General features: G+C 28.6%; 1 protein-coding gene across 1 annotated transcript in view; it reads left to right on the top strand.

Moving 5' to 3' along the window:
• The first annotated feature begins 1,534 nt into the window (after positions 1-1,534).
• Positions 1,535-25,225, top strand: part of LOC123296127 (prominin-like protein) — a 71,788-nt gene continuing 48,097 nt past the window's right edge. The window contains exon 1 of the mRNA XM_044877588.1: positions 1,535-1,825. Coding sequence (XP_044733523.1) covers positions 1,540-1,825 — 286 coding nt within the window. The 5' untranslated portion in view covers positions 1,535-1,539. The remainder of the gene's footprint in view (positions 1,826-25,225) is intronic.

The raw sequence follows: 25,225 nt of genomic DNA on the forward strand, positions 1-25,225 counted from the left end.
TAGGGGCCATCCATAAATTACGTCACACCTTGAAGAGGGGGGGGGATCATTTGAATGTGACATTGTGTGACAAAGGGTAGGGGGGATCAAAAGCTTGTGACATCATATTTCAAAATTAGTGATGTGCAAACGCGAAATTTATATGTAAACAAAAAAATATTAAACATTTACAAACGCAATCTTTATTATATATCTTTATAATAAGGTCGTCGTAACCATCGAGTGCAGCTGTGGTTCAAGGAGCTTATTCTTCGATCGTCCTTCACTGTGTTTCAGTCTCGATACTGTGGTTACAGTGTAGGACCCGGAGATGCTAATTCGGATCCACGTTCAACAGATAATAGGGTTACAATCTGTTCATAAAATAGCCTTATAGGAAAATGTGTGACGTCATGTCAGGGGGGAGGAGTTTTTCAAAATGTGACAACTTGTGACAAGGACGGGGGGAGGGGTTAAAAAGTCCTGAAATTTGTTTAACGTAATTTATGGATGGAAATTTTGAGATGATATTTCTAATTTAAGATAATAATATTTTGAACTTTACTTTTTAATTAACAGTGAAATTGAAATTAACAAATATTTTTAAACATAATTTAGTTTTAAAGCCAAAATAATAAGTGAAATCCCATAAAATTTAATTTTAATATTGCAAATCATTTTTTTACTATTTTAACCACAGCCAAACAATATGTGTATAGCTGTATTACCGACAACGCTGCACCACACTACCCAGTATATCAATCATAACATACATTCTAGGTGTGTGAATGTGTAGTAGATGAGCATGAGTCAGTCAGATTCGGGCCATAGTGTTGTTTGGTGGTGTTGTGGAAAGTTCATTGTCTGTACGTAAATACCCAAAACATTAATCAACAAAATTTTAAAATAATTAGTGAATTTTGAATAAAACTGTAAATAAAAATCATATTTTTAATAATAAATTAGTTTATTTAATTAATTTAAATTGTTTTTAATTTAAATTTTTTAAAATAAATATTCACCTCGATAGTTTATTTTTGTTTTGTATTGATTTTTAACAAATGTTTTACAAATGCCTGAGATTTTATCCAAATTTTAGATTCTTTTTTAATTGAATTAATACGTGATTTTCTATTTTGAATTTGAATTAATGTCTTTAGTTTATTTACGCCCATTTTCAAGAGGATGTTAATTTATAATTTTTGAAGTACATGTCGAATTCTTTGTGAACTTCTTATTTACCTTTTATTTTTTTTCTTCTTAAATAGGGCGTTGTTTTTATTTTAAAATAAATTAAATTTTGATAATTATTTTAATTTTTCCAATTTCAGCTTAAGGACAAAGATATAATACATTTAAAAATATGTTACAAATATTTATATATTTCGTGTATAAATAAATAATAAAAATTATGAAAATGATTAAATAAAATAATAACTAAAAAATAAACAATTTTAAATATGAGAATATAAAATCATTTATTATATTTTAAATAAAAAGTGTTAATTTTTTTTTTTTTTGTTTAACAAAATTATAATAACAAAAACAAAAATGTCGGAGATGAAAACAAAAGTTTTTGTTTTTGCGTGTACAATATTTGTATTAACAGTCAGTACCTGGATAGGAGCTGGAGCTAGTTTTACAACTAGAGTGAAAGGCATTAGTGAAGATTTAGAAAATGCACTTGGACGTGTATTAAATGTTGATAATGTTTCCTTTACACCGTTACCTATGAATCGAACGTATAATAGTACGACGGCATATTATCCTAGGGGTATGACAGGCGTCTACAATGTCACCAAGATTGTTATACAATTCATTATGGCCAAGGAACCACTACCTCCAGGTTTGTATTGCTACTTATTCCTAATTTGTTTTTGTTTTATTATTTTCTGAGAGAAATGGCAATTGAATATTTTGCTAGTGGACGACCCTCGCTGGTTTTGAGATACACAAACTAATGCAGTGAGTGCGTTTTTGAGCCCCCATAGAGATATTCTTAAAGTGTAAGAAATCGCAAGCTATCAGGTGGACCTATTTTTACTGAATCATATTTCACTGAACGGTGACTCAAGTGATTACTGCAATAATTTGACAATATAAAAATCTCAAATGATCGATTTTAAGCAGCAGTTTTTGCCAAGTAGTCGAATAAACTGGCTAGTTTTCGTGGCTTTTGGGTTCTAAATTCTATGAAGAAAAGTACATAAAGTTTATTTGGCCAAATTTAATTCTTTTAATGACGGAAACTTGGAAAATGATTCATCTGTTTGAATTTTTTATAAATCAGGAAAAATTGGAAAATTGTAAACCGTCTGGTAATTTTGAAAGTTGATTTATGTAGGCCATTATATAGGTTTTTCAAAATTTCAAAATTGCATAATTTATCTGTAGTATATATGTATACATACACCTCGTTCTTTTAAAGAGGTTTTGTGGACATGGAAGTGTTTGCTTGAGATTTAAGTTATTCGTATATGTAATCTCTGTTAGTTTAGTAAAAAAATTTCTAAATATTGAACTCCATTTTTTTACTTGTTAATTCTAATCGGTACAAATCTTAGAATTAATAACGCACCCCAGGCTTCATTTCCTAAACAGATGGAAAAGATCCACAAAAGAAATTATGTAAGGATGCTATTCTTTCATCTTTTTGAACTTTTGAGTTATGTGTTTCTCCAGGTCTTAGTAAAGGTACTGCGGGCACTAAAGGGGTTTTTATTCACATTTGCAAGAAACGATGCGAATGTTTTGCGAATTATTTATCAAAAAAATCAAACTATATACTGATATGTAATGAAAAAATTGCAAAATAAGTCCAAACTGTTGGGCTAATGCAATTATAGTAAACTAACCTCAAATCAAAAGAGATTGAAGTTTTTTTTAATGGACTTAAACGGTTTGGTTTTAATGAACGGGCTCTTTTACGAAAATTTTTAATGAAAATGTATTAAGTTATTACATAACAACTTGCGAGCGCTTCATTTGACAGTTAACATTCGTATTCGCAATCGCGAATATTGGAGATAAACATTTGCATTCGCGAATATACAAAATAATCATCAGCATACATTACTTCGCATGCTTTGATTCGTAGAATCGATTTTGATGGTTTTATTTTCGTTCGCTTACCCAATTCACCTCACATCTTTTAAAAGGATTTCACTAAATTGAACCGTTTATTTCAATTGAAGAAATTTTTTGAAAAGTTATCTATCTCCTGAATTTTCAGAGAGATCAAACATTAAATTTTTAGTTGAAGGGAGCAATTCATTTTAGTAAAATTTTATAAACTATTTACGTAATTAATCCTATTAATATTATAAATGCGAAAGTTTGTGAGGATGTATGGATGTTTGTTACTCTTCTACTTAATGGATTTTAATGAAACTTTAAAGTAATATAGCTCATATATCAGAATAGCACATAAGCTGTAATTTATGAAGATACTAGCAGTGGTTACACGCCTGTTTCGCTAAATGATTTCAATGTTAAAAGCAAAATAATTTGGTTTCTTTATTAAAAGTAACTTATATATTTCGATTGTTATGAAGGGGTAAAGAAAGATAAGGGAGGCCCAGCAAAGCGGGCGGGTAACTGCTAGTATATAATAATACATAAGGGAGGTACCACAAATACCTGCTATAAAATTGTATTAAAAAATATTAAAACATTCGCGTAATTTACCTGTTGGTCATGAAATAATATCTTATTTTTAAATAAAACTTGAGATAAAGAAATGGTAATATATATAAATTAGAATTGACAGACGTGTTTTTACAATTATTTTGATTTATTTGCAAAATATACATAAAAAAGAGTTAGTCATGCACCTCTGTGTAACGGAAATCCTTACCTTGCCATTGACTTGCCAACAGTCAACAACTACAATCAACAACTTGACACAATCGTCCATCTGTAAACATCACATCATGATCATTATAATGTTACTAATGTTATGCTATTGTTTTGATTTCATAATAACATCATTATTTTAGTATTTAGTAGTTCAATTTTTAGAGTTATAAAATTTAATTTGCCACACGATAGACCTTGGATCATACCAGTAATAAAAAATTGCCTCTTGGGTAAAAACTATAGGAAATATTCGACTAATCGTCAAATGAATCCAATTTTTGGGTTAAAATTACCGTATGTGCCAACTTACATGAGAGAAATTTTTCTGTCTCCAGTAATAATAAAATTCATTAAATGATCCAGAAAATGAAAAAAAAAGGTTCATTTGATGAATGCTTATGCTTTTGATATATCGTCCAAAACTCTATAGGAAGAACCATTTCTCAAATTGATTAGATAAATTTTTGTCTAAAAAAAATTTATCTAATCGTGAAATGAACTGGATTTTTGTGACTTTTGGCCCTAATGAGAACTTTTTCCAATTGTTTTTTTTGAGAAAAGTGTACTTGCTTTTATAGCAAACTAGAAATTCATTCATAAATCAAACTAGAAATCTCAAGTGTTTACTGAACGGTGACTTGACTAAATGTTTATTGCCTATAAAATAAAAAATTTTTAAATACTTACTTGCTTAAGGTTGCTGTGGCGCTACACAAAAAGGAACACCATTTTAAGAAATCGTTCTTAAACATGTTAAAAAATCGCGATTAAAATTTTGTTTAAATTTCTGAAAATTATGCAAGCTATTCAGTGAATAAGTTATCGTAAAAATTAACTTCTTATGGTAAAGCCATAATTTTTAATCTTTAGCAAAGCCACACAATAATGAGTTGTTTACAATATTCTATTATAGTTGTTTCTGTTACAACCACAATTCTCCACTATATAGTTGTCTTGTCCATATAATTTTTTCATCTCCTCCACTAAACATTGCCGCTTAAATGTGTCATTATTTTTAATTTTTCATTGAAACTATGTGGTGAATAATTTTCAATTTTAAACATACAGTGTTTCGCATTTAAGATAAAGATATCCCTACATTTTCGTTATTTATAGTATCGATTTGAAATTTTGTATAGTAATAAACGGTAATGGGTCACATTTCTAAAGATACTTAATCGAAATTTGAACTATAAATTCAGCCTACTACAAATTGACAAATAGAGCCTATTCTAAATATTTTGCCTAGCGTCAGAGATGGTTAGGGATATCGAAAAAAACTATTAGAAAAAGTTGCTTAGAATATTTTTTTATACCCATATACTGACTTTTATTGGAATCCATTTCTGAGGCGAAAATTTTCAGCGACCCCGAAAGCCCGTAGTATACTTTTCTGGGCCATTTTCAAAGTTTTATCACGTTCAAATATCACCTCAGAAATGAATTCCTACAATTAGCCTATTTGGCCAATGGCAATGGCCAAAATTTCTAACGGCACCAAGTTAGATGTAGATTTTGATCTATGCACCTTCCTGAATATTTAAACAAAAATTGGCCCAGTAGGTTGAGATACAAAAAAATTCCATTTGAAATGTTCAAATGACAGGACTAGGTATTAGTAAGAGTTGTTGATACATTTGTAAAAGTGTGTCGCGTAAAACAGTTAAACTATCTCTTTTGTCTATTAATAGATCTCACTATTTATAAACAATTCCAGTTTGTTTACAAACTTGCAATAATAGTAACTAATCTTTTTATTATGATTTTCCATATTTGCCAGGTGTTTGCTGAATGATTTTTCTCGTTCAAGAAAAATAAATTTGTATGGCCTTCGCTTTGGTAAACTCTCTAATAACACTTCCAAACCATTCTTTTTCGTTTGATTATTCCAAAAGTAGACCTAAGCCCTGGAAAAAAGATCATATTCTTAGTGAAAATTACCATTAAGCCTTAAATTCTATTTTTGAAACGGATTCCTAGAAGTAATCTTCGATAAAGATAGATATTTATAAAAGGTGTTTTTTTAAGGGTCCACATTTTTGAGTTGGCAACACTCTTTTGTTTGATAACCGATTTGACAGCAGTCAGTTGCTTTGCGTTTAGTTTGGTTTGCCATTTCATAATGAATAGACCTACGCCAGAGCAAAGCTTATAAATTGTGGAATTTTTTATTTATCGTAATGAACCCATTATTTGGTCTCACAAGATCATGGGATCTATAAATAAATATATAATAAAAAATGAGGGGAGCCGCAAGTGTCTTCGGGTAAGAGATGCTATTAAAATCAGATGAAGCTATAGGATTCTGTCGCGGCCAAAAGCCACACAGAAAGCTCACAGCTTTTCTGGCGGGATTTCTCCCAGGATTAATGGATCCAAGGTTTCGAACCGAACATTATGAATCTGACGCTCTGTCGATTTATGCAGGTGCAAATAACATGTATGAAGGTTTCGTCGTTCTCCGTAAAGGCCCTACTAGTCCGATCATCAGAGATCCCACTACCACCCTTTTCAACTGCACTCTAGTACCATGCGATCTAACCTCACTTGAATGTGTCAAGTCACTTGTCTACTCCGATAAACCAGAGACGATTGTATACAACATTCGGCGAGTTTTGGCTGGTTTATCGGAGCGCTATTTTAATTTAAATTGTGAATCACCCGTTACATAAAAAAAGAAGAACCTTTGAAGCCGGCTTTAAGCAGGCGTTTTATATCCAATCATCGTATTATTCCTGCTTATTTCTTTTTAAGTATATTTAATAAAAGGACTATTTTTGCCAACTGCTAAAAGTAGTTTTTGTATTATAAAATGTACAATAGCAGTTATTTGTAATGAATATTAATAACAATAATTTGTTCGTGCATTAATATTTATGATATGAAAACCCGTTAAAATCAATTATGTTGTTCGTGTTGACGTGATCTAATCTTTCCGTATTTTTGCTACTAAAATATCATCAAATCAACACAAATTAGTTTTAGGCATTTAAGATTTTCGTGTCCTAAACTTTGAATAATATCTCAAATATTTTTTATCTTGACGAAATGAAATAACTTATATCTTTTATCTTTAAGAATTATCAAGGAAACTATGGTTCGTTTATAAATTGGAAAGAAATTGGATCAATTGATTTTATTTTCAACTAGCAGTTACCCGCTTGTGTCGCTGGGCAATTTTAACTTTAAAATCAAAGACTACCGCGTTGTAGCCTTTTCTTCCGTTACCCTCACTTGATTCCCCTTTTGTTTCCCATTTAATGGGTTTAATTTTTTGGTACGGAATTCTATTGATGAAATAATTTTTAAAATACTATCGGAATACTGTCAATAATTATAAAGTTACAAAAAAAAGTTCAGTAATAATTGTTCCACGAGAACATACTATCAGGATAAATTTAGTTTGGCTATGTGTTATAATCCAAATTCGTTCAGAAGTTTTTGCTTGAAAGAGAACAAACACCCATACATTCTCACAAACTTTCGCATTTATAATATTAGTAGGATAAAAAAAAGATCGGAACAGGCCATTTAATTGTTAAGATACCTTCCTTCTTTTATTACATCGTTTTTGCTGTAATTCCAAAAATAAAATAAAATTATTTGATTCAGTATTAACACGAATTATAGTTATTAAATTTTAGAACCATAGACGGTGAAATTAAAATGTCTACCTACTCAAGGTGAAATTCTAATCGTTTTGGGAGTTTTTTTATTTGAATCAATCTTTCTATGGTTCGATTCTGTTTTCCTGCATAATTGAATAAAACTGATTTAAGAGTAATGTGCGAGACATGGAAGTAGATCTCGATCGGAGGACATTCTACAAAATGATACAAATATGATGAGTAACGACACAATATTTTATTGGCAAAAGCGAACGGATGAACTTGTTCAGTAACCCTTTACACAAACTCGTATACATGTAATATTTCTACAAGTGAATATTATCTCATGTTCTTTGTCTATTTACTGTTATTACCATATTCATTACATTCGCTCTCATATATATTTCATTGTATCTCATACACATAAATTTGTACATGGCATCACACATGCCATGTTGCGAACGAGGTCTGTTTTAATGATTAACAGTTAGTAAAACAAGTCAAATAAAGTATATGAAAAACGTTCTGTTAACGGAGTTAAATCCAAGAGATTAACAAATAATGATGTGGGTGGCCTCTGTTATAGGCGTATATGTCAGAGAAACAGAGGTTAAACCCCATTATTATTATAAATCCAAAAAAACATGATTTTTCGAAATTTTTCGACGAACAAAATTGTATACTTTAATATTAGACACTTTTTTTTACATTTTTAAAGCTTTGCTCATCTCTAAACCATTCTTCCATATTAATTTCTAAGGGTTGAAAATCGATTGTGTTAATGTCGTGGAAGTGTGAGTCTATGCGGGCTTACCCAGTCTTATTAAATTGAGCGTGGGGGTTGAAAATCTGTGTGTAGGTTGGATTAGTGTCAAAGAAGTGCCTTCTTGGGGGGGGGGGGGGGTCTGACAAATCTTAGATTTTTTCGGCCTTCAAGTCTTTGCGCACCTCCAAAGCTCTCCCAAAGTGAGCTAGAGATTTACATGAAAAGATAAAAAACTTTTATTTCAACAGAAAATATTTTAAATAAGAAGCATGTACGGAGGGGGAAATATGACCTTAGTCATGAAACTCTGCTGCCCATGAGTTTTTTTTTATTTATATATACAGTGTGTTCCATTTTAATCTATAATGGCTAATAGCTCATTTTGTAGTTAACCAAGTAAAAAATAACAGACTATATCTAGTTCTTCGGGTTTTTTTAATATCCAATTTAGATCCTAAATGGTAAGAGATAGAATAACACTTTAAATTAGATAGTTGATCGTCATAGAAAATTAAAAATTACTGTTTAAAACATTTTTTCGAATAACGCTAGCTTTTGGAGGAAATGCAACTTAAAAATATGTCATTGTTGCATTTAATCGAAAGAAAATACGCTTGAATTTTGGTGATAATTGTAGGTCAAAGTAATGGACATAGACGATTGTCCTCTAATGCCCTTGACAACTTTTGTCTAAAGCATTTTTCCGTAGTTATCTTTTACCGTTTCTTCATTGGTCATTAAAACAACCCGAAGAACTAGATCCATTCTGATATTAAAACATGATGTCCCCCCATCAAACTCTGCTACTTTTGTTAAAGTTATTTTTTAATTGATTAACTACAAAACGATATATTTAGGTGTATAGATTAAAATGGCCCACCTTGTATAAGTCAAAATCGGGACCCCTTAATTGTTTCCGTTCGTTCTAGTATAATGAAAATAAAATTGATATCGGTGGAAAAGTCTTGCGTGAAATAAAAAGTTTTCAATAACTTTTCTCCTTACTTGAATACGAATTTTGTCTGTCACCTTACTTTTCAAGATTCAAAGATCTGAAATATTTAAAGTAGTACTTCATAAATGCTTTTACGTGAATATAAATAATGAAAACGGACCATATTAATTGTTGATAAGTATAAGCTCATCCTTGTCTGACTATTATAATATTACACTAAATTATTTCTCTAACAAATAATACGATATTCATGATATTATCATGTAAGCAGTGAGATATATGAGGAAATGTATTCTAAATTTTAACTCTACTGTAATTCATAATCCGGGTAATAATGTTGAATTATCGTTAGGTATTTTATAACAATGCTTATTCACTTTAGGCAATAGGGTATTATACTATATTTGAAAAAGTACTTCAAAATGTTTATTTTGCTAATAAAAAGCCACCAAAAATTTATTTCGGAAAAATACACACGCTTTCTTGCCAAAAACTATTAAATTTTAAACCTTTTTTAAACTGTCAAAAACGCGGGCCTCCAATTTGGTGACGTAATATCGGTATCATTATACGAAATAACACAGATAAAATGTTTGACAGATATATTCATAGACAACTAATTATAATAAATATAAATATTTATTATCTATGGATATATTATACCCAGCTGTCTACACTGATCTAACTGATGGTCTATGGTTCATACCGATATGACATCACATCAAGGCTTGCCCGCGTTTTAGATCACGTGATATACAGTTTAAAAATTACGATTTTTAATTTTAATATTATAAAAGAAATATGTGCTTTTATGACTCGAAATCAGAATATTTAAAGTATATTTTTACATAAATTTTAACTTTTTTCAAATTTCATAATTTATTTTTCACTACCCTATTGTTTTATTATCGATGATTATCAACTAGAGTGTTATATAAATCAAAAAAATAAAGAACAAAATCTGTTAATGTAGATAGCTCTCTTCAATCACTAATACTTAACTTTAGTCGTTTCTGTTCAAGAATAAAATTGAATAACTTTGCATTATTATATCTCAACAATGAAACAGTCAATAATTTTGGTTTTTTAAACTCAGAACAAGTAGATACATCAATGTTCAGTTAGTTTTTTTTTTAAAAAAACGCATTAAAGCGAAAATTAGCGGTTATTAATAAAAATAGAACGCTACTGCCTGTGCTATAACAAACGTTTGGTCTTGAAAATTAAACCAGTGTTAGTTGATAGTCTTATTTCTTATCACTCTATTGTCTCTTTTGAAACAATATATATCAAATTTAAAAACAGACTTAAACTTCCGATGTATAATATGACGTTATAGTATCATGTTTACTTACAGTATTATATTTATGCGTTATTTGCCGAAGCTTTTTGTTAACCAACGCGGTTTTACCATTACAATCTTCCTTATTCTTCATTGTATGATTAAAAAAAGATTTTAATTTGAATGAATTTGTTTGGAGCTTAAAAACTATCTTTAATATCTAATTCTTTTATTTTTATAACTTATTAGTTCAACGAAAACCTTTCTCTAACAAGATATTAAATATTTATGATTTTTTTTTACGATTTATGACACATTTTATTTGACGAAATAATTGCAAGTTATCTGATGGTTATATATGATTTTTATATAAAATAATTTTTGACCTTAGAAAATTCATAAAATAATATATTATTTTACAAAAATATATTCTTACTGAGTATCCCAACAAATGTTCACATCATTTCTTTTTTTAGACAATAATTTTTTTTGAAATTTTGTTTGTGACATATTAGATTTTCAATTTTCTTGAGTTAAAGAGAAAAAATCTCCTGAACAGCAGATTAGATCCTTCTTAGGTTAAGTTAAAGTTACTATCCTGGAGTAAGACACACTTACCCCATAGGTTCGTTGTGATACCAAAAGGTGGGGTAGCCTATCCCCGATCATTACTCCATGAATCATTTGGAGCTGTTTTAGAAAAGCAAGAGTACTTCGATGTCATCAGATTTCCGATTGGAGAGCTCGTTAAAAAAGGAAGACTCAGATTAGCCAATATTCCCCCTCACTGTGACAGCTAATGCAATAATTGTGATGTACTGCATAGGTAATCCCAATCGTTCAGTTTGCCACTGTATAGTCAGTTGTGCAATAATAGCGGCAACGGTTTTGCTTATAGAGACCTTTTTTGAATTGAGATCTTATTTTGAATACTTTTATTGAAATGAGGTTTTGGTTTTTCATGTTTTTGAAAATATATAAAATATCTGTTTAATACGGCGGGCAGATGTAATGGTCAGTTGATACTTCTAAGAAACACCTCTTCAACATTAAGTCCATTAACATACATATTTTCGACTCTCTAGCTCAATTTCGAGGTTCGAAATGTATTTAAAACCACGAAAATGATATTTCGATATAAAACTTGACACTCACTAATCTTTCATACAAATATTCAAAGTTCTCCATTTGGTGGTGTCTGCGCTGGAAAGTTGAAACTTCTAAAAGCCACTTCTTTGACAATATTTCAATTCGCAAACAATCAATGGGACAGCCTATATAATAGACAGTTTTTGAAATAATTTTATTACCATAATTTTTTATCAAAATCTACATTGATAATTTTAATTGTATTATTTTACGAATTTTAATTTTAAATCGATATGTATTCGTCAATAAACTCTAACTGAAAATTAATTTCGGGTAACCTGATCAAAGTCAATATCAAGGTCAATATCAAATCAGTATCTTGGTATATAATTATACCATGTATATGAAATTTATCATAGTATATTCAGTTTAGTCCCAAGTTTGTAACGTTTGAAAATATTAATGCTACCAACAAAATTTTGGTGTTCATAAAATGACCTAATTAGTCCGTTTCGGTTGTCTGCCCGTCTGTCTGTCAACACGATAACTCAAAAACGAAAACATATATCAGGTTGAAATTTTATAGCGTGCTTAGGACGTAAAAAGTAAGGTTGAGTTCGAAAATGGGCAAGATAGGTCACGTCAATTAAGTCTTGGGTCCGTAAGACTCATCTTGACTCATTTGTTAGTATGTATTATATGGGAATATCAGTTACATGTGTGTGGCTATCTAAGAGTGGATATCTTTCTGTATTTACATGACGTAAAAAAACAAACGATTGGGTCATCAACACTGTCTATACATGGTATTTCAACAATAAACACAGTCAATTGTTTGTTTTCACTTTTTGTTTTAAATTTTTTTTTAATTTTTTGGATTCATTTAACATTTTAGTCTATTCCGATAATTCTCAAATTTCCTTCGAAAAATAACGTTTTTTTATTCATTAATTGATGATAAAGAATACAAAAAACTGAAACAAGAAGAACTCGACCTTTTCTGATAAATTTAAACTAGGAAAGTTATTTATAGCCATTCTCTATTATTCCTTCATTACAAAGAACATTATGTACGCAAAATTATTATGTAAGTATAAATCTGTTGACGTCTAAAAGATTGTTACAACATTAAGAAGTATGTATAATATCTTTTTTAATGAGAAATCATTAATTATAATGATATTTTACTTTAAATATTTCCGTAAAACAAGGAACTTGAAGCAGCTGAATCGTTGTCTCTCTCAGTCATTTATGTATAAAAAAAAAAAGATTACGAAAAGGTGTTACATTAGATTTTTTTAATTTGGGTAGATGTAAGGTCATCATACCATTGTTTTGTTCAAATATACATCAAGGTAATATCATGGATCGTATAACATGTTTCCGGATAACATATCACATTTTTAGTAAAATCATTATGCAAGTGAGTAAACGCATAAATTAAGTAAAAAATATTTTTTGCAAAAAATAGAACTTTTTTCTTATTTACTTTAAGGTAGTATGAGCGCCAAGGCAAGTTTGGAGTTGTGGTTGAAATTATTTGTTATACCTTATTTTCAACTTTGATGATGAATTTTGCTAAAACTTCATAAATGTTGACAAAAAGTAAGAATACAATTTTTCGATATCTGCCTTGATTTTCGAAATATCGAAAGTTAAATAATTAAACATAATTTTCAATTTTCGATATTTTGAAAATTACTCCAGATATTGAGAAAAATTGTATTCTTACTTTTCGTCTTATATTGCCTAGTTATAACATAATTCATCATCAAAATTGAAAAAATATATTTTTTTAAGTTATTGTCCCCACTTCCGTGCTACATTCTTAATTAGTCAGACACAACGTGTTTTTTTTTGTTTTAAATAATTTATTAAGGTTTTAACTTTGATTTATATTTCCACCGGCTAGTTTTGGAGAAATTGATGAAAATAAATCATTCATTTACCGTTTTCCCATAAAACCAATGATATTTCCGATATGATTTAGACATCAAGACTTTTATCCAAAATTTCCCTGGCGCTCGTACATCCTTAATCTAAAAACATAGCCACTTTAGTCTTTTGGAGTGTATACAAATATTGTATAGAAAGTTTACAACTGATTATTATTTGATTAGTTTACAATAATGACTTTTAAAGTTCATTTGTTGTTATTAACATTTTATTACTAATTAGTAATTTTATATCAAAGATAATTGCAATTAATGTTAATATTATTGACCTGCTTCAAAGGATTTGTTTTTGTTCAAAATGGATTTTCAAAACCCAAATTTAACTAAACATTTGAATAAATTTAGTAAATGTGTGTACACTACTTTTTAAAGCAACAGTACATGAATATAATTAATTATATGGCGGCTGTCGCATTGATAAGGAACCATAATAAAACTAAAAATGCCAATGAACTTCTAATTTTTATGTTGCATATACGCTTATTATACGCTGTATATATGAAATATTTATCCTCATGTACTAGTTATAGTCCCAAGTTTGTAATGTTTAGAAATATTGATGATACGAATAAAATTTTGTTGGTTGTTGATAAAATCAAATAATTAGCCCTTCTCTGTTTGTTCATACGTCCGTCTGCCTGTCTGTGAGCACGATGAGAACTCACAACTGAAAAGAGATATCTAACTGAAATTTTTAGTAAGGTTGAATTAGTAAATGAGCAACATATGTGAATGGGGTCGTGAATATCTTAGACCCCTTTTGCGAACCGTAAGAGACAGATTAAAAGTTTAAATAAAAGTATGTTCCTTATAAAAAATTGGTATGAATTAGAAACTGACCTGTTTCAAAATTAATGATGCAAATGTATGTTTCAACCAACTTTTTATGATTTTTCCAATACCTGATTTTTAAATTTTATCAGTAGCTTTTAAAGATATACCAAGAAATTCGAAATTATGGAATTTAGATTGATACCATAGAAAATACTCGAACAATTGCAAAATGAAGTCTTATAGAAATCGAAGACAAAATGTGATTTTTCAAATGAGTTTTTTGCTCCTTAAAAAATATCAAAAAATTTTACTTGCTGATTTCAACCAAAGTCAGTATTTAAGATAATTTTGATCCAAGAAATAAAAAAATAAAAAATCAACTACAATTAAGGATGTATGAGCATGGTAGTGGGGGCACAAATTTAAAAATAGATATTTTCAATTTTGATGATAATTTATATTATTACTTGACGATATAAGACGAAAAGTAAGAATAAAATTTTTCGATATCTGGCTTAATTTTCAAAATATCGAAAATTGAAAATTTTGTTTAATTATTTAGCTTTCGATATTTCGAAAACCAAGACACATATCGAAAAATTTTATTCTTATTTTTCGTCTACATTCATGAAGTTATAACAAAATTCATCATCAAAGTTGAAAATAAGATAAAAATAATTTCAACCCTTAATCTACCCTGCTCTTACATCCCTTATATGGACGGTGACACTTAGTTTTTTTCTTTTCTAATTCATTGCTAATATGTTTACTTTCTATTAAAAAGTTTTTTTTGAATTTGTTTTCATTCATTCCAAATGAAAATTATCAAAAACTTCCAAAATATGTCGTTTTTTGAGATTCCTCCATAAGAGCCAATGTATTTTATATCGATTTTTAATGACTTTTTTCTTAAAAATGTGCACGGTTACCTAAGCTGAAATTTAACCACATATTCTTTGAGTAAAAGACTACCTACAAACAAATTTTGAGCCTTTAAATCTAACATTGTTGTCATGCTCATACATCCTTAAAGTAGTAGTTTCCGAGACATCGACTGAAAACAGATTTAAATTGAACGATATCTTAAAAACCATTATCCAAATCAACCCGATTTTAATACTAAATTACTTTATAAACTGAGTCAAATTATAAAACAAAATTTTATACTCCGTGGTTGAGGCATTGTGTTCCAAATTTTCAAGCAGCCATTTTGGGAATAGTCACAATAATATCTTATAAATTTTAACACTCTGTATCTAAAAAAAATCGTTTTCCCGGCTATAAGTAAAGTGCGAAATTCTCATTATTTCAACATTAACTACCATTTGATGAAGTTGTGCTATTACAGCTTGGACCACCCTGTATTTAGTATATAATATGTTAATAAAAACCTGTATTATATTCTATATGATTCACACATGATTTTGGTGAAAATATTTATAATTTTTTTTAAATGCCAGCTAATGAATACATAATTACTTATTGTTATTATAAATAAATAAATTAAAATTAAAAATCTGCAGCTACAAAATTATTTATTAAAATAATTTGCTGATTTAATGTAAATATAAATTTTATAATAATAATAATAATAATAATACATGATATAATTATAACAAGGTAATTGATTAAGTAATTTAGTTAAAATCGATCTGTTTACGATATTTATTTAAAATAACTAGGTCAATTCTAGACATACCTACCTAAATCAATTATTAAAATGTTAGTAGGTCTTCTGCAAGAGTTTGTACTCACACATTCTAACTTCCTTTATAATTATATTATGTATAGATGGAGGTGATTTACTTTGTAAAGGTTGTTTCACGAATCGTGGATGTCCAAAAAATAACGGAGTCAACTATTTGATTTACGCAATTTTTTTCCGCTTAACAAAATATGAAAATACCGTAAAAGAGATGACAAAAGGTGAAATTAAAATAAGATTAAGAAAAACAAATGATAAGCATTAAAAACTACTAACTAGATATTAGACAGAGAAATCAGATATAGTATTTGACGTCATATACTATGTTTATTATAAGCACTCCATGCTAAATTCTGTTTTGCTAGAAAGAGATACAAGCAAATCTTTGATGGCTTTTATCTTGGTTCTCTGCTGTTTCTTACATGAATGAGCTTGTATTTAAGGGGATATTCTGGTCTAGAAGCTTCAATTATAGGGATTTTTCAAATTATAATTATAAGAAAATGAAAAACATTTATGTAGCCATTTTTCATATGATATTCATTGACATTTAAAAAATACAAAATAGTCAATATAAACTATTTCACGGCCATCTTTTCTGATATACTTACTGAATAATTATGACTATTATACATTTAAAACAATAGAAAACCATACATTTATTTTACCTGTGTAAAACAATCCTTACCTACCATTAATTCGATTGCTATAGAAAAGGGATATGTGAGAGCAATCTTTATCAATCTTAACTTTTAAACCCATCGAAGCGGATGGGTATCACTCTAGTAACTAATATTTGAGCAGTAGTTTTTGCTTAAGTTTTTGGAACACCTGTATAAAACACATTATTATTTTTCGCCAAGTATAAATGATGGTAGGGTATTATAATATTTTATTAAAGTTTGCTCATAAAACTTAGTGTACTGTAGTACGTATATGACGTACTACATAATACCCACATTTTGTAAAACTGAATAAATATTAAAGTTTTGCAATCAATATTTTATCATCATATCAGAGAGGATTATTATTTATATATAAATGTCAAGAAAAACACTGGGATTTCTACTCAATTAGATATATGAAAAATGAATTGCGCATGCTTTAATGTGTGTGCTTTTCTTATTAAATAAAAGGTTTCCTGTATTTATTTAATGGGAGGTGCATTACTTATATAAGATGGTCCAAGTTAGAACTGCTTCATGAAATGGTAGATAACGTTGAAATAATGAGCATTTATCAATACACTTATAACCGGAAAAGCGTTCTTTTGTTGATTCAAGGCGTTGAAATTTAACCAGAAACAGGATATTTTGTATGAATTATTCCTAAATGTCTGCTTGACTAGCGGTAGAGATATAGGTGTAAGAAGTAAAAACTTTGGCCAACTGTGTTTCTTTTTTTCTTTTTTTTTTTTTTAAATTTTAATTAAATATAGTATGAATAATTAAAATTTCCTAATTTGCAAATTTAAATTATTAACGTGGGTATGAAAAACTATTATAAATAATAAAAAACAATATTAGGACTCAGTTGGTTTTCGAACTCAAATGTTTTGAAAAGCAGTCTAGCAGCAAAATTGAAATTAGGTTGAATTTTTAGCGTATAGTTTCTATCTATACGCACTGCGTGTTGGATATTTTTCCATTCCGAAAATGCCCAACGCGCCTAAAAAAGTTTCACTTAAAAAATCTCTAGCGAATTTAATTTTGTTCATTTTGTAATTTGTATGTCATACATGTAATTTAATTGCCTATACATAAAAAATAGATTATTTTGTATCGCTTATGTATTATTTCTCTAGCCTGTTTTTAGCCACGGGTACCGTACTGCGGAATTCCGTACGGGTCGAGCTAGTTCACTTATAGCCGGAAAGCGGTCTTTTTTAGATACAGAATGTTGAAATTTCGGAAATAAAAGGTAAAAGCTTTTATTATTTTTAGTTTAGTTTAGCTTTTAAAGTTTAGTTGGGTATGTTATGTTAGGCATTAAATAAATTTAAAATTGTTACGAAAGCAATTTCGTTTGACGTTTATAAAAAGATAATGAAATGGTTAGATATAAGTCTGCGGTTTATAATAAATTCAATGCAAGTTCATATTTTATCTCGCTTTTGTGTTAAAATTTTCCAGGAAATTGAACGATATTTAATTTTAAACGGGATGTGGTCACATTTATAGGTTACGCGACAGACATACGAGCTTTGTGAAATATTGTTTAACATTATACCTATATTTTAAAATATTTCGAATGTGTTCAATGTTCATGTACTCTCGGATTGAAAAATGAAACTAGAAAATTCGATCAAATTGATACCGTGTGTATCAGAATAAAGGGTGAATAATCTAGGGAGCAAAAGTAAAGAATGTCTCAGATCACACGTTCCGAGAGTGAATTCGTTATGCTAAGCGGGACGAAAGTTGACACTTTCCTCCTAGAAGAGGGGAGAAATTAATATTTATATCTTCCTGTGTTTATTATTTAATTTTTTTTGTAAAATAACAAGTTATTATTTGAATTTGTATAATAAAATATTAATAAGCATTTTTTTTTCCTTTTTCAGGTAAATTATTTTTCAAATTGTCTGCGATTTCGTAGAAGATACGTAAGTTTATTATTATTATTTTTTTAAAACTAAAAACAAGTGAAAACAAACAATTGACTGAGTTAATTGTTGAAATACCATGTATAGACAGTGGTGATTACTCTGTCACATTACACATACATATATGTCACACAAATATAACTGATATTCCCATATAATACATACTATACAAGTCGCGCATAATGTATGATGTTTATTATAACAGTGATGTTTACGAAAAAATATTTCAAACAAAAGTTATTCTTTTTTTATAAGGATATTACATTTGTTACATTTAAACTTTTGTTCTCTAACGATTTATAAGATGGGTCCTACGGACCAAAGACGCAATTGACCTACATTGCTCATTTACGAACTTCACCTCACTTTTTACGTCCTAAGCACGCTATAAAAATTTCACTTGATATATCTTTTCGTTTTTGAGTTATCGCGATGACGACGGACAGATAGACAACCGGAAATGGATTAATTAGGTGAACACCTATACCAAAACACCTTTTGTTTGAAACATTTTTTCGTAAGCATCACTGTTTATCCGTGAGGGTGCAATTAGGCGCAAATTGTATAGAAAGTATTATACGGGAATATCACTTATGTATGTGTGACATATATGTATGGGTGATAGAGTAATCAACACTGTCTATGCATGGTATTTCAATAATTTACTCAGTCTTTTTCTAGCCCAAGTCAGTACTTTTTTTAGCCCAAGCAAATTGGCAATTGGTTATTAGTGTATTTTATTAAATTCTAATACGAGACCCGTACTCTCACAGCTTACCATCAGGATTAGACTATTTAGATTCATTTAGAATATAAGACCAATTCAAACAAAAAAGGTTTTAACGATATTGCACCGTTATGTCTTATGCTTTTGCTCAAACTCGATGTTTTGTATGCATAAACAAAATTGTACTTATCGCATGTTTAAATTGCCACCTAATGTGAAAAAATTTAATTTTTAAAATAAACAACTAATTTTAATATTTTTTTATAACTTCTTTGATTTCATTCATGTTTGGCATACTTTTTTTGTGCTCCTTAAATAATTATTATTGTTATTACTATTTGAAAGAATGTGATTAAAACGATGTGGTTTTTTATTTTTGAACAGCATGGTATTTTGTAAAGTTAACAAATTTTTTCTTTGTACTTCTTAAGAGGAATTTTAAATTTTTTAATCTTTTTTTCCAAACCATGTAGTTTTCGAAAAATTTGCAATAAGCAAAGTAATTTTCCCAATTTGCATAAATCGTACGTAATCCAATATTTAATTCAGAGAGGTGCATCTGCATCTACAATAGGGTGGATCAAAATAATCGACTATAGTTTTTTTTATTGCCAGGTACCTCTAGAAAATTATCGCCAAATAAGAGCTTATAATATTAATAGGAAGGTCCTCTTCATCAAAGTTTTCCATTTCTACCTCAGTTCCAAATCAATTTGAAGAAGTGTGTAAAATTTTTTTCTTCTTAATTTTATAACTTGCTATTGAAATGGCGAAAAGGACATTTGGGCAGCAATCCAGGTGCCTTAAATTTTTATTCAAACGGTGACTGTATTTTCTTCTCGACACTCTACCAATTTTTTTCCACTTTATTCGTTTGGGACACACAAAAGTTTTTCATCTTTATTCGTTTGGGACACTTCGGATTTAAACTACCGTAAAAGTGGAGGTTGTAACCAACTTCTTCGATAAATACGTTTAAATAAATGAATTGCCCTTCGATTTTCGAATAGCAATTCATTACAGGTACAGTTTCGAGAAACTGTATCCATATTTCTATGAAAATATTCCAATTTTTTAGTTCTTAAATCTTATGTTTCTTTATAAGTGAATTTTCTTACACTTTCGGCGTTGGATTTATTCGACTCGTTATGCAAAATAGGTTACATCTAAAAACTTATTTACATCTCCACAATCGTTAGGTACTCGGATTCTTAAACTGCATTATATAAATAGGAGCTGCAGGGTGGGCCATTTTAATATATTATGGCTAACAGATAGTTTTGTTAGCCATTTAGTTTTGTTAGTTTTAATATTGTTAAAGATAATAAATGAGATCCCAATTGCCTAGATCAATTTTTGTATTATATAAATACATATTTCGACTACCAAGTAGTCATCATCATTAAAGCAACCCGGAGAACTAGGCCCATTCTGATGTCAAGACATGATGTCCTCCATTAAACTCTGCAACTTTTGTATAAGTTAGTTATTTTATGATTGGTTAACTACAAAACGAGGTATTAGCCAAAATGAATTAAAATATTATAACCAAAATTTCATAAACGAAATAATTTGTATGTTTTAAACCAAATTTTGACTGTACAGTCACATCAGTTATAATTACGGTTTGTCGACTTTTGTACAGCTGATAAATTATTAGTAAATGTATTTTATTTGTCTGTCTGTGTGTCTAGTCTTAAATGCATGCATATGGTTTTGTACAACTGTGTACAAAAATTATTATAAGAGCTTATTAATTTGTCCTTCTTTAAATAAGAAATAATAAATTCTTTTAAAAAAACAAGTTTGTAGAAATATTTATAGATATTATTCAAGAAGTTATCATGTTCTGTTCTGAGTAATTATCATGATTTCATTTCAACTATTATATGTGTGTATATGTACATTTTACTCTTAATTTGTTTGGTATATTATACAGTTAATATAGTAAATAAATAAATAATAATAGTAAAATGCGGAATTACTTTGAAGAATTTTTAAATTTAACTTAGATTTGTGCTAATATGTCATGCCCGAATATTATAGAGAAAATTACAAATTGCATTTAAGGCTGTTCTATACTCATTTTTGATTGGCGTGACATCATTCTTTAATTGGCGTGAAACTTTATAATTTTTTTAAGAATCTTCTTAAATAATCATTGATGGAAAACAATTTTATAAAGAAAAAGCGTTTTCCAAATAAGAATGGTTAAAGTTAGAAATGAATTTCAGGCACTGCAATTATACCCTTTACTCTATCGATTTGATATTTCGATATGTTATAGGTAATTCTATTTGCCTTGGGTAATTTTTATTTTTCGAAAATTCTGCTAATTTTCCCAATTTTCATTGTTCACATTCAGGTACAGTAAAATAAGAAAAAGTACCTGGGTGTGAAAAATGAAAATTGAGGAAATTAACAGGATTTTCGAAAAATAAAATACCCATGGCAAGTAGAATATGAATACCTCTATATCATATCCAAATTTCAAATCGATTTGAGTAAAGGGTATAAAATTAAATTTGAATTTTTAAATTAATTTATTTTTTATTTCCATTATTTTTTTAATTGTATAACATGCGACTTTTTAAAAATTCGGATTTAATTTTTAACGACCAATTCGATTTTCAAAATTCTCGATTACTCAATGAATCTCTTTATAAATAAATAATTTCCCAGCATAATGCATTTGGAATTAATTTTGCAGCAAATTAATATACCTAGATTTAATTTATCAATAAAATTGTAATTTTCTACATTCATAATTCTGCCTTGAAGAACAGACTCTGATCTCGAAACAACTGTCGCAAATAATTAAATTTTACAAAACTATAATTATTCAAAACGTTTTTGTGATAATTATTAATTCATTGAAGTGTTCCAAAGAACCTAAAAAAAAGCAATTTTTAATGTTACCTACCAAAAATGCACATGTTAAAATTTTAAAATCTACCTAACACTAAACAATAAACTGCTAGTTCATATTTAATTCAAAAATCGTTTTTGATGTACCTGTTAATTTGACTAAGTGACTTTTTGTTCTGATAAAAAATAATTCAAGTTTAAAAATGACAACCATTTAAAAAGAAATTATATTTTTTTAGTGACGATAACCTTGGGTCAATATTTTAGATTAGAGGAAAAAATTTAAATCGGGTAAGCATGAGAGTATCAGAGTGCTTTGATATATGGACAAATTTTTATAATTTGATGTTGAATTATATAATTTCCCAGCTTGTAAAAAAGATGATGATATTTTTCAAAAGCTAGTTAACTCTATGGATGATAATTTTGGATTTCATAAATCTTTTACCGTGGTAGTCCGAAAAAAGGGTCAAAAAGTCTAAAAACGGGGGGTTAAAATGAGACTCCATAAAATTATTCTTACAAAGTTAACACACAATTTTTTAATCCTATCATATTTTTGATAAATTTTAGTAAAATTCATGGATATAAATGACGCTTTATAGAATAATCAACATTAGTATTCTTGCTCACCTGAATATTATAAATAACATTCCTTCCTATACAAAAATTATTATAAGAGTTATATCAAACATGTCATATGAATTGCATATACACTAATAAGTTAAGTATGTTTATGATAACATTGTTTTTATAATATCATTTTAAAAATGTTTATGTAATAACCTTTTATTTATAAGAAATTATTTCTGGTACAAATCCTTAAAAAAATAAGAAATATATTTACGGTAAATAGTTTATGATGAAATTTTAATTCATTTATAATTTGTTAAAAACTTAAAAGTAGGTAAAGTCAAGATAATTTCCTTGACGAAACATTAACATTAAGTTGATGTGATTTAGTCCTAAATGTCGAAACCATGAAGTTTCAATTTTGAAAAATATTGTAGTTACGTTAAATTTATAAAATTAGGATAAAATTTGGGTGTGATAGAGACAAATCATATATTTTTATTTTAATGACGTCATAAAGTATAAAAAATCAATTTTTTGGCTATCTTGGCCAAACCATGATCGATTTGAATAAAATTTTCTTTGAAACCCAATAATTCTGGGTCGTATTTTCCATTTTTCGTATTAGTTACTCGCTTTTACAAGTTCTTGTACCAAATGTGGAAACCATGAAGTTGCAATTTTGGAAAATATTTTAGTTACATTAAATTTGAAAATTAAAGCCCAAAATTAGTGGAATTACATACTTGGATTATAAAAATAGAATACAATTGAGTGTGATAGAGCAAAATCAAATTTTGTGATTTTAAAGACGCTATAAAGTATAAAAAATCAATTTTTTTGATATTTTGGCCAAATTTTGTTCAATTTGAATGAAATTTTGAAGTATAACTGATTTTTTAGGTTTGTATTATTCATTGTCCGCCTGACTGCCACCACATTCAAATTTAGAATATATTCAACCATTTAACTTTATTGAATACGTCAAAAATTTTCCAACAAGTAAACTTACGTTTCTTGGCAAAATTTTTGTTATTTAGTGTAATTTCTGATTAAAGATTAAAACAATATTATAATAATATTGTTTACTTAAATGCTTATCAATTTGTTTAATTTTCTGCTTGTTAATTTAAATTATATTTATATTTCCATGCATGTGCATACATGCTTCACGCTTTGAAATTATTTCCAATATAATCGTGTAAAAATGCATTTGGAATAATCTTGTAATTTCAAAAATATAATTCGTTTTGGATGTATTCGAATAATTAAAATCTGTAAGTGTGAAACATGGAGATTGATGTTTTCGTTAATCTCATTATAGTTAAGTCTATAAAAACATGTTCATATATTCGTGCAGTATTTGTGGCAACAGTGTATAATACTAAGACATCGTATCTATATATATAATAAATACACATACATAACTGCAAATTTAAAAATGGTTTTTCTTTCTTATATTTTCAACAAATCTATCAAGAACCGTTTTCTTGGTACCAAAACTATCGTCAAATATGTGTTTCATTCGATTCATTTTTTTGAAAAGAAAATGGTTAGAACTGTTTTCGAGATATATAGAAAAGTACCTATCTACTTTTTGACACTCGGTATACCTCCAGCATGTTAATTATACACATTTTGATTGTTAATATCTCATTCCACATTCAACTTATTCAACTTACTGACCCAAAATAATTCAACCCAGTTCAACTCGAAATAACATATAATTAGCGATTTTGACCTAATGCTTGTTATAATGCCAGTTTTTCTTGAATTATATTGGGTCGACTTGGTCGATTGTTTTTGACGGTAAAATGTTAAACGAGGATATTATATATATACTCAATGTCACAAAAAATGCTCGTTTTAAAACATTCTAAGTGTTACTATTATAGCATAACATATAATGAGTACGCTTAGAATGTTTTAACTGTGGCACTTTTTCTGACAGTGAGTGTACATTACTTGAATTATATATTTTGTCGGTGACATATACAGTCAAACCTGGGCAAATGATACTTGGCTAAGTGAAAAAAATCTATAAGCCAGATCACCTAAATTGCCAGATCACCTAATTTTAACCCTTTAAAATCTCTGTATGTGAGAAACAGGAACCTTTATCAGAGGAAATCGTTTTTCCTTCATGGATCTCTATAACTGAGACTACTACTTGTCCATATCTCTATAAATGACAGTCGAAGTATTAAACTATTTATGACCCTTTTTACATTTTCGTGGAACTAACTAAAATTGTTTTTGGATAAAACATGTATAAGAAAGGACAACCATTCCTGTACTCATAAATGAGAGATCGTTTCACTGAAAAACCTCCCTAAGCGAAAATGAGATTGCGATCTCTTAAAATTTCGCTTATCGTTCGACTGGTTGCAGGTATTGAAATTAGATCTTTTCAATAAACATTTCTATTAAACTTAAATTTTCAAAGTTGTACACGTGATTGTGGCCCACCAAAGTACACAT

Source organism: Chrysoperla carnea, chromosome 3 (assembly GCF_905475395.1).
Source record: "Chrysoperla carnea chromosome 3, inChrCarn1.1, whole genome shotgun sequence".
Classification (NCBI taxonomy): domain Eukaryota; kingdom Metazoa; phylum Arthropoda; class Insecta; order Neuroptera; family Chrysopidae; genus Chrysoperla; species Chrysoperla carnea.